The sequence below is a fragment of the Petromyzon marinus genome (assembly GCF_048934315.1).
Source record: "Petromyzon marinus isolate PM22_M1 ecotype Great Lakes invasive population chromosome 83 unlocalized genomic scaffold, UKy_Petmar_22M1.pri1.0 chr83_unloc.2, whole genome shotgun sequence".
Taxonomy (NCBI): Eukaryota; Metazoa; Chordata; class Hyperoartia; order Petromyzontiformes; family Petromyzontidae; genus Petromyzon; species Petromyzon marinus.
The window spans coordinates 326,915-345,000 of NW_027422635.1; the positions used below are offsets into that span (position 1 = coordinate 326,915).

At 51.5% G+C, this 18,086-nt stretch overlaps 1 protein-coding gene across 1 annotated transcript in view; it reads left to right on the forward strand.

The window, feature by feature from the left end:
• The first annotated feature begins 1,395 nt into the window (after positions 1 to 1,395).
• The window catches only part of NOP16 (NOP16 nucleolar protein), a 17,167-nt gene continuing 476 nt past the window's right edge, over positions 1,396 to 18,086 (forward strand). The window contains exons 1-5 of the mRNA XM_032945342.2: positions 1,396 to 1,953; positions 9,012 to 9,111; positions 9,492 to 9,543; positions 11,227 to 11,336; positions 16,395 to 18,086. The exon at positions 16,395 to 18,086 is cut by the window's right edge and continues 476 nt beyond it. Of these exons, the coding sequence (XP_032801233.1) occupies positions 1,850 to 1,953; positions 9,012 to 9,111; positions 9,492 to 9,543; positions 11,227 to 11,336; positions 16,395 to 16,628 (600 nt within the window). The 5' untranslated portion in view covers positions 1,396 to 1,849 and the 3' untranslated portion in view covers positions 16,629 to 18,086. The remainder of the gene's footprint in view (positions 1,954 to 9,011; positions 9,112 to 9,491; positions 9,544 to 11,226; positions 11,337 to 16,394) is intronic.

Genomic DNA, 18,086 nt, shown 5'->3' on the forward strand with positions numbered 1-18,086 from the left:
TCCCTTCCTCCTACGCCCCTCCTCTTTTCTCACTCGCTCCTCCTCTTTTCTCACTCGCCCCTCCCTTCCTCCTACGCCCCTCCTCTTTTCTCACTCGCCCCTCCCTTCCTCCTACGCCCCTCCTCTTTTCTCACTCGCCCCCGCCCATTGCCAATTCGCCCCCCGCCCCGCATTCAATATCGCTCCGCCCCCTCCCCCCACTCCTTCCACCGCACACCCGCCCCTTGGCAACTCGGCCCCGCCTCCATTTCCATCATGCCCCGCCCCTATCAGCCACGCCCAACTGTCGGCCCTTTGACTCCGCCCTCAACCAGCGGCCCCGCCCCCACCGGTAGTTTCGTCGTCCTGTGAGGCCGCCATCCGCCATCTTGGGTGAGTGGTTTTTGTTGCTACCTGGCCGGACTGATGCACCTAGCCTGGCACAGCAGCCAACCCATGGCACCTGCTGGCTCTGTCACGTGAGCTCCTCCTCGTGCACCTAGCCTGGCACAGCAGCAGCGGTCAACCCCATGGGCACCTTCAAGAGCCAGAAAACTATCCGCATGACGTCATCCGGTGACCAACGGCAAAATTTTCACATGACGTCATCAACAAGCCCACCCCCTCCTCCCACCGCTGTACGGGTGACGTCACAGCATGCGACGTTTTCCCCGCCCCCTTGTAAGATGCCCGCCGTCGGTGACGCACTCAAGCGTGGAGATGTTGAAAAGGGGCGGGGCTTAGGAGGAAAGGGGGCGGGACGTTGATGGAAATGGGGGCGGGGACGAATGAGGAAAAAGGGGCGGGACGTGATGGAAATGGGGGCGGGGACGAATGAGGAAAAGGGGCGGGACATGATGGAAATGGGGGCGGGGACGAATGAGTAAAGGGGGCGGGGGCGTGGTGGAAATGGGGGCGGGGACGAATGAGGAAAAGGGGGCGGGACGTGGTAGAAATGGGGGCGGGGACGAATGAAGAAAAGGGGGCGGGACGTTGATGGAAATGGGGGCGGGGACGAATGAGGAAAAGGGGGCGGGGACGTGGTGGAAATGGGGGCGGGAACGAATGAGTAAAGGGGGCGGGGACGTGGTGGAAATGAGGACTTGGGGGGGAGGAGCTTGTGAGAGAGGGCGGGACGAACCGAAGACGTCACCCTTACACTCGCGCGGTGCATTTGCCGGAAGCGACGCGGGGTGAACCGGAAACAGATTTCTTGAGGGCAGTGTTGTTTTAAATAAAATAAATAAATTGTTAGTCGACTTCTAACGATTTCCGCCTTCGCTTTATTCTTTACACAACAACAAGAACGACGACTGAGTCCATCTGTAACAACAACAAACGGGAATAACAAACTTCACTGTAAAAAAAATCCTTTTGGCGGAAGTGACGCGCTGCTTCCGGCCTCGGGGGGAGGGGAAAGGTGAGAGGTCACTGGGGGTGAAAGGTCACGCGCGCCACGTGGTGCTGCTCTTGGTTCGCTGACTCCACGTGCTGCTGATCACGAGGCCTCGCTGCGTCTCGCTCAGCTCGCTCCCCTCTCTCTCGTCTCTCTCAGCTCCATCTCGTCTCAGCTCCCTCGCTCAGCTCCATCTCTCGTCTCGTCTCAGCTCCATCTCCTCTCTCTCAGCTCCATCTCTCGTCTCTCTCAGCTCCATCTCTCGTCTCGTCTCAGCTCCATCTCGTCTCTCTCGTCTCGCTCAGCTCCATCTCTCTCGTCTCTCTCAGCTCCCCCCTCTCGTCTCTCTCAGCTCCCTCTGTCTCTCTCGTCTCCCTGCCGCTCCATCTCCCCCACCCTCTCATCTCCCTCCCCCGTCTGCCCTCATCTCCTCCACCCTCTCATCTCCCCCCACCTCCTCTCATCTCCCCCACGATGCCGAAGGCGCGCACCCGCAGGAAGAACCGATTCCAGTTTGGGCTAAACCGACGCAACGCGGCGAAGCGGAACAAGCGGCGCGAGAATCCCCGCATCGAGTGGTGAGAGACACAGAGAGAGAGTAGGAGAGACACAGAGAGAGACACAGAGAGAGAGAGACACAGTGAGAGAGACAGAGAGAGAGACACAGAGAGAGACACAGTGAGACACAGAGAGTGATAGAGAGACACAGAGAGAGACACAGACAGAGAGACACACAGAGAGACAGAGAGTAGGAGAGACAGAGACACACAGAGAGACAGACACACAGAGAGACACACAGAGAGAGACACAAGCGGAACAAGCGGCGCGAGGATCCCCGCATCGAGTGGTGAGAGACACAGAGAGAGAGAGTAGGAGAGTGAGAGACACAGAGTGAGAGAGAGAGACACAGAGAGAGAGACACACAGAGAGAGAGAGACGCAGAGAGTGAGAGACACAGAGAGAGACACACAGAGACACAGAGAGACAGAGACACAGAGTGAGAGAGAGAGAGACACACAGAGAGTAGGAGAGACAGAGACACACAGAGAGAGACAGAGAGAGAGAGTAGGAGAGACAGAGAGACAGAGAGAGACACAGAGAGACAGAAGCGGAACAAGCGGCACGAGAATCCCCGCATCGAGTGGTGAGAGACGCAGAGAGAGAGAGAGAGACAGAGAGAGACACAGAGAGAGAGTGAGAGACAGAGAGAGAGACACAGTGAGAGACACAGAGAGACACACACAGAGAGACACACAAGCGGAACAAGCGGCGCGAGAATCCCCGCATCGAGTGGTGAGAGAGTGAGAGAGAGACACAGAGAGAGACACAGAGAGAGAGAGAGAGTAGGAGAGACAGAGAGAGACAGAGAGAGACACACAGAGAGACACACAGAGAGACACACAGAGAGACACACAGAGAGACACAAGCGGAACAAGCGGCGCGAGAATCCCCGCATCGAGTGGTGAGAGACACACAGAGAGAGAGTAGGAGAGACAGAGACACAGAGAGAGTAGGAGAGACAGAGAGAGAGACACAGAGTGAGAGAGACACAGAGAGAGACACAGTGAGAGAGAGACACAGTGAGAGAGAGACACAGTGAGAGAGAGACACAGTGAGAGAGAGACACAGAGAGAGAGACACAGAGAGAGAGACACAGAGAGAGACACAGAGAGAGACACAGAGAGAGAGACACAGAGAGAGAGACACAGAGAGTGAGAGACAGAGAGAGAGACACAGAGAGAGACACACAGAGAGACAGAGAGTAGGAGAGACACAGAGAGAGACACAGAGAGAGACAGAGAGAGACACACAGAGAGAGACACAAGCGGAACAAGCGGCGCGAGAATCCCCGCATCGAGTGGTGAGAGAGTGAGAGAGAGAGACACACAGAGAGAGACACAGACACAGAGAGGGAGAGACACAGAGAGAGAGACAGAGAGACACACAGAGAGGGAGAGACACACAGAGAGAGAGTAGTAGAGTGAGAGAGACACAGAGTGAGAGACACAGAGAGAGACACAGAGAGAGACACACAGAGAGAGACAGAGTGAGAGACACAGAGAGAGACAGAGAGAGAGAGAGACAGAGAGAGAGAGAGAGACACAGAGTAGGAGAGTGACACAGAGTGAGAGAGAGTAGGAGAGTGAGAGACAGAGTGAGAGACAGAGAGGGACACAGAGAGAGACACACAGAGAGACACACAGACACACAGAGACACAGAGTGGGAGAGAGAGACACACAGAGAGAGAGAGACAGAGTGGGAGAGAGAGTAGGAGAGAGACACAGAGAGAGAGAGACACAGAGAGAGAGACACACACACAGACACAGAGAGAGACATACAGAGAGACACAGAGAGAGACACAGAGAGAGTAGTAGAGTGAGAGAGACACACAGAGAGAGAGACACAGAGAGAGAGACACACAGAGAGAGACACACAGAGAGACACACAGAGAGAGACACAGAGAGAGACACAGAGAGAGACACACAGAGAGACACACATAGAGACACAGAGAGAGAGACACATAGAGACACACAGAGAGACACATAGAGACACAGAGAGAGAGAGACACAGAGAGACACAAAGAGAAAGAGAGACAGAGAGACACACAGATAGAGACACACAGACACACAGAGAGAGAGACACAGAGAGACACAGAAAGAGACAGAGACACAAAGATAGAGACATACAGATAGAGACACACAGAGAGACACACAGAGAGACACACAGAGAGACACACAGAGAGAGACACAGAGAGACACACAGACAGAGACAGAGAGACACACAGAGAGAGGAAGAGAGACAGGGAGAGAGATACAGACAGAGCGTGTCTGTGTAGCTGTATGTTTGTGTCTCTGTGTGTGTCTGTGTCTCTATGTGTGTATGTGTGTCTGTGTGTAGCTGTGTGTTTGTGTCTGTGTGTGTGTCTGTGTGTGTGTAGCTGTGTATGTGTGTCTGTGTGTAGGTGTGTATTTGTGTCTCTGTGTGTGTCTCTGTGTGTGTGTAGCTGTGTATGTGTCTCTGTGTGTGTCTGTGTGTAGCTGTGTCTGTGTGTGTAGGTGTGTGTTTGTGTCTCTGTGTATGTCTGTGTCTCTGTGTGTAGCTGTGTATGTGTGTCTGTGTGTAGCTGTGTGTTTGTGTCTCTGTGTGTGTCTGTGTCTCTGTGTGTAGCTGTGTATGTGTGTCTGTGTGTAGCTGTGTGTTTGTGTCTCTGTGTGTGTCTCTGTGTGTGTGTAGCTGTGTATGTGTCTGTGTGTAGCTGTATGTGTCTGTGTCTCTGTGTGTGTCTGTGTCTCTGTGTGCATGTAGCTGTGTATGTGTGTCTGTGTGTAGCTGTATGTTTGTGTCTCTGTGTGTGTCTGTGTGTGTAGCTGTGTGTGTTGTGTCTCTGTGTGTCTCTGTCTCTGTGTGTGTGTAGCTGTGTATGTGTGTCTGTGTGTAGGTGTGTGTTTGTGTCTATGTGTGTGTCTGTGTGTGTGTAGCTGTGTATGTGTGTCTGTGTGTACCTGTGTGTTTGTGTCTCTGTGTGTGTCTGTGTCTCTGTGTGTGTAGCTGTGTATGTGTGTAGCTGTGTGTAGCTGTGTGTTTGTGTCTGTGTGTGTGTGTCTGTGTGTGTGTGTAGCTGTGTATGTGTGTCTGTGTGTAGCTGTATGTTTGTGTCTCTGTGTGTGTGTAGCTGTGTATGTGTCTGTGTGTAGCTGTATGTTTGTGTCTCTGTGTGTGTCTGTGTCTCTGTGTGTGTAGCTGTGTATGTGTGTCTGTGTGTAGGTGTGTGTTTGTGCCTCTGTGTGTGTCTGTGTCTCTGTGTGTGTGTAGCTGTGTATGTGTGTCTGTGTGTAGCTACCTCCTCGTGGTGCCGGACGGGAAACTCTGTCGTGGACAGTGCTGTGGGGGGAGATCCAATTTTGATTGGCTCCTCCCCTCATGGCATATGTGTCCACCACAGGGGCTAAACGGGGGCTCTGGACGGGTGCGAGGGGCTGGTAACCCCTCCACCTTCAATTAATTACCACAAAACTACGAGTTAAACTGAAATATGTAACAAATAAGCTTGTGCCGGAGGCCCCGGGGGGCCAGGCGTCTATGACGTCTCCTGGCCAAACCCCAATTGGCGGAGCCAGGAGATTGAATACCTACCCTCGGGGCTACTCCAGAAACAACGAAAAGCCACTACGGGTGGCCACGTGGAATGTTCGAACGCTCACTGCAGAGGAGAGGCTGCCACTCCTCTGTCGGGAGCTGGACCGGTACCGCCTGGATCTATGCGGCATTCAGGAGGTCCGGTGGACCGGCTCTGGCTCCTGCCACCATGAGGGGTGGACAGTCCTTTACTCGGGGCAGCAGACTGCCAAACAACAGGGTGTGGGTCTTCTTTTGAACAAAAGAATGAAGGGGGCGTGGGAGCGTGGCGGTGAGGTGTGGGAAGCTGTAAGCCCCAGGCTACTTTGGGCTCGCCTTCCCATCAACCGGAGGCGAGGAATGGTGGTCGTGGTTACTTATGCCCCCACCGAAGATGAACATCCGTGGAGGGATGCAGGCAAAGCCGATGAGTCAGATGCCTTCTATGACCTCCTGTCACAGGTGCTGGCTAAAGTGACCCCTCGGGATAGAGTCATCATGTTGGGTGACTTCAATGCCCGAGTTGGTCATGATACTGGCACCTGGTCTGGAGTGATTGGAGGGCATGGGCCAGATCAGCTCAATAACAACGGTAGGAGGCTGCTAGATTTTTGTGCAGCCCATGGGCTTGTAATTACCAACACGCTGTTCCGGCATCGGCGCATCCACACAACATCATGGATGCATGCCGGGTCCAAGCAAGAACATCTGCTGGACTACATAGTGACGGACCAGCGAATGCGAGCCCATGTCCTTGACACCAGGACCTACCGTGGAGCTGATCTGCCCTCTGACCATCGACTAGTCATCTGTAAGATGCGCCTGCCATTCTTCCACTCCGGTGGTGGGTGTACACCCAGGACCCCATTCCAACATAAAGTGGGCTGGTCTCAATTATCTGATGAAAGTTGCAAGCGAGAATTTCATCATCGCTTGCGGCTGGGATTGGCATCGTCCCCGACTCCTCCTGATGTCGAGGGTAAATGGGCGAGGTTTAGGACTGTGACTCATGCAGCTGCAATGGCTGCTTTGGGTATGCGGTCCAGACCTCCCCAGAGACCCTGGCTGACAGAGGAGGTGTTCAGGATGGTTGAGAAAAAGCGACAGGCCCACTGTCATCGGCTACAGAATCCCACGTCAGAGAATGAGGAGGCTTACCGCAGCCTTCGCTCGGAGGTTTGGAGAGCCGTGAGGCGCTGCAAGGATGGGTGGTGGTCGCGGGTTGCTGAGGAGATGGAGTCTGCCTCAGTGGCCCGTGATCACAAATCTCTATTTAACTCGATCAAAAAAGTAACCTGCAGCACCACACCTATTACCATCATTAGGGGAAAAAACGGTGATCCAATCTCCGACCCCCAGGAACAGGTTCGCAGATTTGCTGAGCATTTCTGTGAGGTCCTGGGGGAGGGAAAATCCCTCAGCCAGGAAAACATCGTGGCACAAAGTGAGGATGACCCTGCTGAGGCTGCGGTGCCTCAAATATTGGAAGAAGTCACCCCCTGTGAGTGGCTGGCTGAGGTGCCATCTGCTGAGGAAGTATTGAAGGCGATCCGGAGTCTGAGACCAGGAAAGGCAGCGGGCAGAGATGATCTCCCAAGCGAAATGCTGAGGGAGGGTGGCGTTTGTGCACAGACTGCCCTATATGACATCATAACAACAGTCTGGACCACTGGACGGGTTCCGCAGGATTGGAAGGATGCCCTGGTGGTCCCCCTTTTTAAGAAGGGGGACCGCACAGACTGTAACAACTACAGGGGCATCTCACTCCTCAGTGTGCCGGGAAAGGTCCTGGCAAGGATTATTCAGCATCGCCTTGCCAGGCACGCTGAGGAGAGGCTTGCGGAGCCCCAATGCGGTTTCAGGAAAGGGCGGTCCTGCACAGATGCCATATTTTCTGTCCGTCTGCTACAGCAGAGGTGTAGGGAATTCCAACAAGACCTACATCTCTGCTTTATTGACCTGGTCCAGGCCTATGATACCATCAGTAGGCCTGGGCTCTGGGTCGTTCTTCGTGCTTTTGGAGTACCTGACCCTCTGCTCACGATCATTAAGGACCTTCATGATGGTGAACGGGCCCGGGTAAAACTACGTGGCCGGGAGTCAGAGCCATTCCCTGTACACCTTAGGGTGCGACAGGGATGTCCTCTGGCTCCCACATTATTTAACATCTATTTTGACCACGTAGTTCGTGAAGCCTTCAATAGCTGTACCGGAGGAATCTCCATATGGTACAGATATAATGGGAGGCTAATCGATGCCCGGGTGCGGTCAAGGGATGGCTCCCTATTGCTCAACCACGTTATGTATGCTGAGGATTTGGTAATAGCTGCTCATTCAGAGGAGGAGTTGGAGACGCTGCTGCTGAGACTGGAGCGTGCCACTAAGAGGTGGGGCCTTACCATCAGCCCCACCAAAACTAAGCACCTGCCTGGGTATTTTGTACCATCGGACACTCCACCCCCACAACTCCCAATCGGTGATGGGGCAGTTGTGGAGAGAGTGGAGAGTTTCCCATACCTGGGCAATGTGCTTATGACTTGCTCCAGTTTAACAGCAGAGGTCTTACTCCGAATCAGTCGAGCGGCAATATCTTTTCATCGGTTGCGTAACGCTGTGTGGAAGCTACCTGGTCTGTCGCTCCGCACTAAGCTTCAGATCTTCTTGGCCACGGTCATTCCCTCCCTTCTCTACGCTTGCGAAACGTGGACCCCCCTAATGGAACATCTTTGCCGGTTAGAAACATTTAAGCTGGCCTGCCTACGATCCATCCTGGGTTTAACCAGACTGGATTGTGTGAGGAGCTCACAAATCCTTGAAAGATCTGGGCAGGGTCCCATCGGTGAGCTCCTCCGGCAGGCAAGGCTGTGATGGCTGGGTCATGTAGCCCGCATGCCCAGCCACCGCATGCCGAAACAGCTTTTGTTTGGCCGGATTGAGGGCGCTAAGCGGGCGCGGCACGGGCTAGAGAAGAGATGGAGTGATGTGGTACAGGAGGACGTGGAGCTGAGTGGACTTGCCGATGACTGGTACCAGCGGTGTCAAGATCGGCCTCTGTGGAGGAGGCTCGTGAAGGATGCTACTGGGCAGTTGGAGGCAGTCGCCCTCCAACAACAACGGAGGGCGGAGGAGCGACGCTCACAACAACGAGCTGAGCGCCGGGTGGCTAAAGCACAGCAGGTTGGCACAGTAGGGGGCACAGGTGGTGCATCAGCCAGTCATCTCAGTCAGTCGACCCGTGGCACCTGGGTCTGCCCCGTGACCTCCTGCCAGCGGGCGTTCGACACTTCACGTGGCCTCAGGGTGCACATAGCCTGGCACAAGCGTCGTGGTGACGTCACCGCCACTTCGTGGCCAACGGCGGCTGTTGTGTATATCTGTGTATACCTGTGTGTCTGTCTGTGTGTGTGTGTGTGTCCGTGTATGAACCCTGTCCCCCTGGGCGTGTGCGTAGCTGGGACCGGCCCACCCCTAGGTGCGCTCCGTGTGAACACTGCCTGTCTCCGCCCCGGGTGTGTGTAGCGACGTGGTGCGGGCCGCTTGGGATGGACGGCGTTCCGCACGGAGGAACTTGGAGGACATGGGGCTGGCCAGCGACCCCAACCAAAGTGTGCCCTTGAGGGTGAGCGTGCACCTAGCCTGGCACCGGCACTCCGTGTGAGTGTGTGTTTGTGTTAGTGTGTGATTGTGCGTGTGGGTGAGGTGGTGAGTGTGTGTGTGGGCGAGGTGGTGAGTGTGTGTGGGTGAGGTGGTGAGTGTGTGGGTGTGTGTGGGTGAGGTGGTGAGTGTGTGGGTGTGTGTGAGGGGTGAGTGTGTGTGGGTGAGTGGTGCGTGTGTGGGTGAGGAGTGAGTGGTGAGTGTGTGTGGGTGAGTGGTGAGTGGTGAGTGTGTGCTTGAGTGGTGAGTGTGTGGGTGAGTACGTGAGTGGGTGAGTACGTGAGTGGTGAGTGTGTGGGTGAGTGTGTGGGTGAGTAATGGCTGAGCATCTCTATCCGTCGCTAGATGAGACGCAGGGATCTAAAAGAACCGGCGACAAAACCTCACGTAGCACAAGGTGAGCTCACCACACTCACCGCACCCACCAACTTTCCTCGCTCACCGCACGCGCCTATCCTCACTCACCGCACTCACCTATCCTCACTCACCGCACCCACCAACTTTCCTCGCTCACCGCACGTGCCAGTCTCGCCGAGGCCGGCGATGCTCCTTGGGACTAGGCCTCACCACGGCACTCTGTTAAAGCTCCTGGATACTTCCGTCGAGTCGGTAGATTTTATTTTCATTGTTAAATGTTCTTTGCTGTGGTTTTTCGCACCTGATGATGATCGCTTGTGTTGCGGTCGAAAGGTAGTGAGAATTTAATCGTTTTTATATATTTGTATTATTTTATTGTTTCCCTATCTACGTGGTGGTGACTTTACCGGAAGAACCAAGAATAATAATTTTATTGTTTTACAATAATTTTATTGCTTTATATTTTTATTATTTTATTGTTTCCCTATCTAACGTGGTGGTGACTTTACCGAAAGAACCAAGAATAATAATTTTATTGTTGTACAATAATTTTATTGTTTTATATTGTTATTATTTTATTGTTTCCCTATCTAACGTGGTGGTGACTTTACCCAAAGAACCAAGAATAATAATTTTATTGTTTTATATTTTTATTATTTTATTGTTTCCCTATCTACGTGGTGGTGACTTTACCCAAAGAACCAAGAATAATAATTTTATTGTTTTATATTTTTATTATTTTATTGTGTCCCTTCTACGTGGTGGTGACTTTACACAAAGAAGCAAGAATAATAATTTTATTGTTTTATATATTTTTTTAATTTTATTGTTTCCCTATCTACGTGGTGGTGACTTTTCCGGAAGAACCAAGAATAATAATTTTATTTTTTTATATTTTTATTATTTTATTGTTTCCCTATCTAACGTGGTGGTGACTTTACCCAAAGAACCAAGAATAATAATTTTATTGTTTTACAATAATTTAATTGTTTAATATATTTTTTATTACTTTATTGTTTCCCTATCTACGTGGTGGTGACTTTACCGGAAGAACCAAGAATAATAATTTTATTGTTGTACAATAATTTTATTGTTTTATATATTTTTATTATTTTATTGTTTCCCTATCTACGTGGTGGTGACTTTACCGGAAGAACCAAGAATAATAATTTTATTGTTGTACAATAATTTTATTGTTTTATATATTTTTATTATTTTATTGTTTCCCTATCTACGTGGTGGTGACTTTACCCAAAGAACCAAGAATAATAATTTTTGTTGTTTTATATTTTTATTATTTTATTGTTTCCCTTTTACGTGGTGGTGACTTTACCCAAAGAACCAAGAATAATAATTTTATTGTTTTACAATAATTTTATTGTTTTATATTTTTATTATTTTATTGTTTCCCTATCTAACGTGGTGGTGACTTTACCGAAAGAACCAAGAATAATAATTTTATTGTTTTATATTTTTATTATTTTATTGTTTCGCTATCTACGTGGTGGTGACTTTACCCAAAGAACCAAGAATAATAATTTTATTGTTTTACAATAATTTAATTGTTTTATATTTTTATTATTTTATTGTTTCCCTATCTACGTGGCGGTGACTTTACCGGAAGTACCAACAATAATAATTATCCCTGTAAGTCAGGAAAGCTTTAAACCGAAACGTACGAACACTTTGTGCATGCTAAGCGACGTTGCTTGCTGTGCTTCAGCCCTTGAGCAAGAGGCTGCGGTGCCGGTGACTCCGTCACCACCCAGCGTCTCGAACGACATCGTACTGATGGTGCGTCGACTGGTACACACCTACGGGGAAGACTACAAGGTTACTCACCACTCACTCACTCAGTCACTCAGTCAGTCACTCACTCAGTCAGTCACTCAGTCAGTCACTCACCCACTCAGTCAGTCACTCACTCAGTCAGTCACTCACTCAGTCAGTCACTCACTCAGTCAGTCACTCACACCCACTCACCCACCCACTCAGTCAGTCAGTCACTCACCCACTCACTCAGTCAGTCACCCACTCACCCAGTCACTCACCCACCCACTCACTCACCACTCATCCACTCATCCACTCACTCAGTCACTCACCCACCCACTCACCCACCACTCACTCACTCACCCACTCACTCAGTCACTCACCCACTCACCACTCAGTCACCACTCGCTCACCACCACCACTCACCACCCAGCGTCTCGAACGACATCGTACTGATGGTGCGTCGACTGGTACACGCCTACGGGGAAGACTACAAGGTTACTCACCGCTCACTCACTCAGTCACTCACTCAGTCAGTCACTCACTCAGTCAGTCACTCACTCACCCACTCACTCAGTCAGTCACTCACTCAGTCAGTCACTCACTCACTCACTCAGTCACTCACTCACCACTCACCCACTCACTCACACACTCAGTCAGTCACTCACTCAGTCACTCACTCACTCAGCCACTCACTCACCACTCACTCAGTCAGTCAGTCACTCAGTCACTCACTCACTCAGCCACTCACTCACCACTCACTCAGTCAGTCAGTCACTCAGTCAGTCAGTCACTCACCCACTCAGTCAGTCACTCGCTCACCACCACCACTCACCACTCACTCACCACCACCACTCACCACTCACTCACCACCACCACTCTCCACTCACTCACCACCACCACTCACCACCCAGCATCTCGAACGACATCGTACTGATGGTGCGTCGACTGGTACACACCTACGGGGAAGACTACAAGGTTACTCACCACTCAACACCACCACCGCTCACTCACTCACTCAGTCACTCAGTCACTCACTCAGTCAGTCACTCAGTCATTCAGTCACTCAGTCAGTCACTCACCCACTCACTCACTCAGTCACTCACTCACCCACCCACTCACTCAGTCACCCACTCACTCACTCACCCACTCACTCACTCGCTCACTCACTCACCCACTCAGTCACTCGCTCACCCACTCGCTCACCGCTTGCTCACCACCACCGCTCACTCACTCACTCAGTCAGTCACTCACTCAGTCAGTCACTCACTCAGTCACTCACTCACCGCTCACCCACTCACTCACCCACTCACTCAGTCACCACTCACTCACCCACTCACTCACACACTCAGTCAGTCACTCACCCACTCACTAAGTCAGTCACTCACTCACCCACTCACTCAGTAAGTCAGTCACTCAGTCAGTCAGTCACTCACCCACTCACTCAGTCAGTCACTCACTCAGTCACTCACTCACCACTCACTCACTCACCCACTCACTCAGTCACCACTCACTCACCCACTCACTCACTCACACACTCAGTCAGTCAGTCACTCACCCACTCACTCACTCACCCACTCACTCACCCACTCACTCAGTCAGTCACTCAGTCAGTCAGTCAGTCACTCACCCACTCACTCAGTCACCACTCACTCACCCACTCACCCACTCACTCAGTCAGTCACTCAGTCAGTCAGTCAGTCACTCACCCACTCACTCAGTCACCACTCACTCACCCACTCACCCACTCACTCAGTCAGTCACTCAGTCAGTCAGTCAGTCACTCACCCACTCACTCAGTCAGTCACTCACTCACCCACCACTCACTCACTCAGTCACCCACCACTCACGCACTCACCCACTCACTCAGTCAGTCACTCACCCACTCAGTCAGTCACTCAGTCAGTCAGTCACTCACCCACTCACTCACTCACACACTCAGTCAGTCACTCACTCACTCACCCACTCACCCACCACTCACTCACTCGTCCCACTCACTCACCCACTCACTCAGTCAGTCACTCACTCACTCACCCACCCACTCACTCACCACCACCACTCGCCACTCATTCACCACTCGTTCACCATCACCACTCACCATCACCCACTCACTCAGTCACTCACTCACCCACTCACTCACTCCTCACTCAGTCAGTCACTCGCTCACCACCACCGCTCGCTCAACACCACCACCACTCACCACTCGCTCACCACCACCACTCACCACCCAGCATCTCTAACGACATCGTACTGATGGTGCGTCGACTCGTACACACCTTCGGGGAGGGCTACAAGGTTACTCACCACTCGCTCACCACTCGCTCACCACTCGCTCACCACTCGCTCACCACTCGCTCACCACTCGCTCACTCACACACTCACTCACTCACCACTCACTCACCCACTCACTCACTCACCCACCCACTCACCCACCACTCACTCACTCACTCACCCACTCAGTCAGTCACTCACTCACCCACTCACTCACCACCACTCGCCACTCATTCACCACTCACCACCACTCGCTCACCACTCACTCACCACTCGCTCACCACCACCACTCACCACCCAGCATCTCTAACGACATCGTACTGATGGTGCATCGACTGGTACACACCTACGGGGAGGACTACAAGGTTACTCACCACTCGCTCACCACTCGCTCACCACCAGCACTCAACACTCGCTCACCACTCATTCACAACTCACTACACCACTCACCACTCACTCACTGACAACTCACTCAACACTCACTCACCACTCACTCACTCACCCACCCACTCACCACTCACTCACTCACCACTCGCTCACCCACTCACCACTCACTCACCACTCACTCACTCACCACTCACTACACCACTCGCTCACTCACTCACCACTCGCTCACCACCACTTACCACCACTCACTCACTACACCACTCACCGCTCACTCACCACTCACTCACCACTCAGTCACCCAGCCACTCACTCACCACTCACTTACCACTCACTCACTCACCCACTACACCACTCACTCACCACTCACTCACCACTCGCTCACCACCACTCACTCACCGCTCGCTCACCACCACTCACTCACTCACCACTCGCTCACCACTCATTCACCACTCACTCACCATCACTCACTCAACACCACTCACCACCACTACTGTGTGTGTGTACTGTGTGTGTGTGTACTGTGTGTGTGTGTGTACTGTGTGTGTGTGTAGTGTGTGTACTGTGTTTGTGTACTGTGTGTGTGTACTGTGTGTGTACTGTGTTTGTGTACTGTGTGTGTACTGTGTGTGTGTACTGTGTGTGTGTACTGTGTGTGTACTGTGTGTGTACTGTGTGTGTACTGTCTGTGTGTACGTGTACTGTGTGTGTGTGTACTGTGTGTGTGTACTGTGTGTGTACTGTATGTGTATAATGTGTGTGTACTGTGTGTGTACTGTGTGTGTGTACTGTGTGTGTACTGTGTGTGTAACTGTGTGTGTGTGTACTGTGTGTAACTGTGTGTGTAACTGTGTGTAACTGTGTGTGTGTACTGTGTGTGTACTGTGTGTGTACTGTGTGTGTAACTGTGTGTGTGTACTGTGTGTAACTGTGTGTGTAACTGTGTGTAACTGTGTGTAACTGTGTGTGTGTACTGTGTGTGTACTGTGTGTGTACTGTGTGTGTACTGTGTGTGTACTGTGTGTGTGTGTACTGTGTGTGTCTGCTGTGTGTGTCTGCTGTGTGTGTGTGTGTACTGTGTGTACTGTGTGTAACTGTGTGTACTGTGTGTGTGTGTGTGTACTGTGTGTGTGTGTACTGTGTGTGTACTGTGTGTGTACTGTGTGTGTACTGTGTGTGTGTGTACTGTGTGTGGATTGTGTGTACTGTGTGTATACTGTGTGTGTGTACTGTGTGTGTAACTGTGTGTGTACTGTGTGTGTGTACTGTGTGTAACTGTGTGTGTGTACTGTGTGTGTACTGTGTGTAACTGTGTAACTGTGTGTGTGTACTGTGTGTGTACTGTGTGTGTAACTGTGTGTGTGTACGTGTACTGTGTGTGTGTGTACTGTGTGTGTGTACTGTGTGTGTGTACTGTATGTGTATAATGTGTGTGTACTGTGTGTGTACTGTGTGTGTGTACTGTGTGTGTACTGTGTGTGTACTGTGTGTGTAACTGTGTGTGTGTACTGTGTGTAACTGTGTGTGTAACTGTGTGTAACTGTGTGTAACTGTGTGTGTGTACTGTGTGTGTACTGTGTGTGTAACTGTGTGTAACTGTGTGTGTGTAACTGTGTGTGTAACTGTGTGTAACTGTGTGTGTGTACTGTGTGTGTACTGTGTGTGTGTGTACTGTGTGTGTCTGCTGTGTGTGTGTGTGTACTGTGTGTGTGTGTGTGTACTGTGTGTGTGTGTACTGTGTGTGTACTGTGTGTGTACTGTGTGTGTACTGTGTGTACTGTGTGTGTGTGTACTGTGTGTGGATTGTGTGTACTGTGTGTATACTGTGTGTGTGTACTGTGTGTGTAACTGTGTGTGTACTGTGTGTGTGTACTGTGTGTAACTGTGTGTGTGTACTGTGTGTGTACTGTGTGTAACTGTGTGTGTGTACTGTGTGTGTACTGTGTGTGTAACTGTGTGTGTGTACTGTGTGTGTGTACTGTGTGTGTGTACTGTGTGTGTCTACTGTGTGTGTACTGTGTGTGTACTGTGTGTGTGTGTACTGTGTGTGTGTGTGTGTGTACTGTGTGTGTACTGTGTGTGTGTACTGTGTGTAACTGTGTACTGTGTGTGTACTGTGTGTGTGTACTGTGTGTAACTGTGTACTGTGTGTGTACTGTGTGTGTGTACTGTGTGTGTACTGTGTGTAACTGTGTGTGTACTGTGTGTGTGTACTGTGTACTGTGTGTGTACTGTGTGTGTACTGTGTGTTACTGTGTAACTGTGTGTGTGTGTACTGTGTGTGTGTACTGTGTACTGTGTGTAGCTGTGTACTGTGTGTGTACTGTGTGTGTGTGTACTGTGTGTGTGTACTGTGTGTAACTGTGTGTGTACTGTGTGTGTACTGTGTGTGTGTGTGTACTGTGTGTGTGTGTACTGTGTACTGTGTGTAACTGTGTGTGTACTGTGTGTGTGTACTGTGTACAGGCGATGGCGAGGGACGACAATAACCACTACCAGGACACTCCGAGTCAGATCCGCCGTAAGGTGGAGCTTGTGAGGAGACATTGCCCCCAGGAGTGGGAGCTCATCATCAGCAGCAGTACAGGCAGCAGTACAGACAGCAGTACAGACATCACCACAGATCACAGTACAGTCATCGCCACAGATCACAGTACAGAGCACAGTACAGATCATAGCAGCAGTGACAGCACGCATTGATAGCAGTACAGGAGACATTGCCCCCAGGAGTGGGAGCTCATCATCAGCAGCAGTACAGGCAGCAGTACAGACAGCAGTACAGACAACAATACAGACAGCAGTACAGGCATCACCACAGACAGCAGTACAGACATCACCACAGATCACAGTACAGAGCACAGTACAGATCATAGCAGCAGTGACAGCACGCATTGATAGCAGTACAGGAGACACTGTCCCCAGGAGTGGGAGCTCATCATCAGCAGCAGTACAGACAGCAGTACAGACATCACCACAGATCACAGTACAGATCATAGCAGCAGTGACAGCACGCATTGATAGCAGTACAGGAGACATTGCCCCCAGGAGTGGGAGCTCATCAGCAGCAGCAGCAGTACAGACAGCAGTACAGACAGCAGTACAGACAACAATACAGACAGCAGTACAGGCATCACCACAGACAGCAGTACAGACATCACCACAGATCACAGTACAGATCATAGCAGCAGTACAGACAGCACGCATTGATAGCAGTACAGGAGACACTGTCCCTCGGCTGTGGTAACTCATCAGCAGCAGTACAGACAGCAGTACAGAGCACAGTACAGACAATAGTACAGACAGCACGCTTTGATAGCAGTACAGAGCACAGTACAGACAGGGCTGTACTGCTGTGCCAGGCTAGGTGCACGAGGAGGTGGTCACGTGGACAGAGTCTGCAGGTGCCACGGGTCGACTGACTGAGATGACTGGCTGATGCACCACCTGTGCCCCCTACTGTGCCAACCTGCTGTGCTTTAGCCACCCGGCACTCCGCTCGTTGTTGTGAGCGTCGCTCCTCCGCCCTCCGTTGTTGTTGGAGGGCGACTGCCTCCAACTGCCCAGTAGCAGCGTCCTTCACGAGCCTCCTCCACAGAGGCCGATCTTGACACCGCTGGTACCGGTCATCCGCAAGTCCACTCAGCTCCACGTCCTCCTGTACCACATCACTCCATCTCTTCTCTAGCCCGTGCCGCGCCCGTTTAGCCCCCTCGATCCGGCCGAACAAAAGCTGTTTCGGCATGCGGTGGCTGGGCATGCGGGCTACGTGACCCAGCATACACACACAGAGACACACAGAGACACACAGAGACACACACGGACACACACGGACACACACAGACACACACACACACAGACACTCACACAGAGACACTCACACAGAGACACACAGAGACACACACACACAGACACACAGACACACACACAGAGACACTCACACAGACACTCACACAGACATGCACACAGAGACACACAGACACTCACATAGACACTCACACACAGACACACACAGACACAGAGACACTCGCACACAGACACAAAGACACTCGCACACACGGAGACACACAGAGACACACACGGAGACATACACACAGATAGAGAGACAGAGACACAGACACTCACAGAGACACACACACGGAGACCGACGGAGACACACAC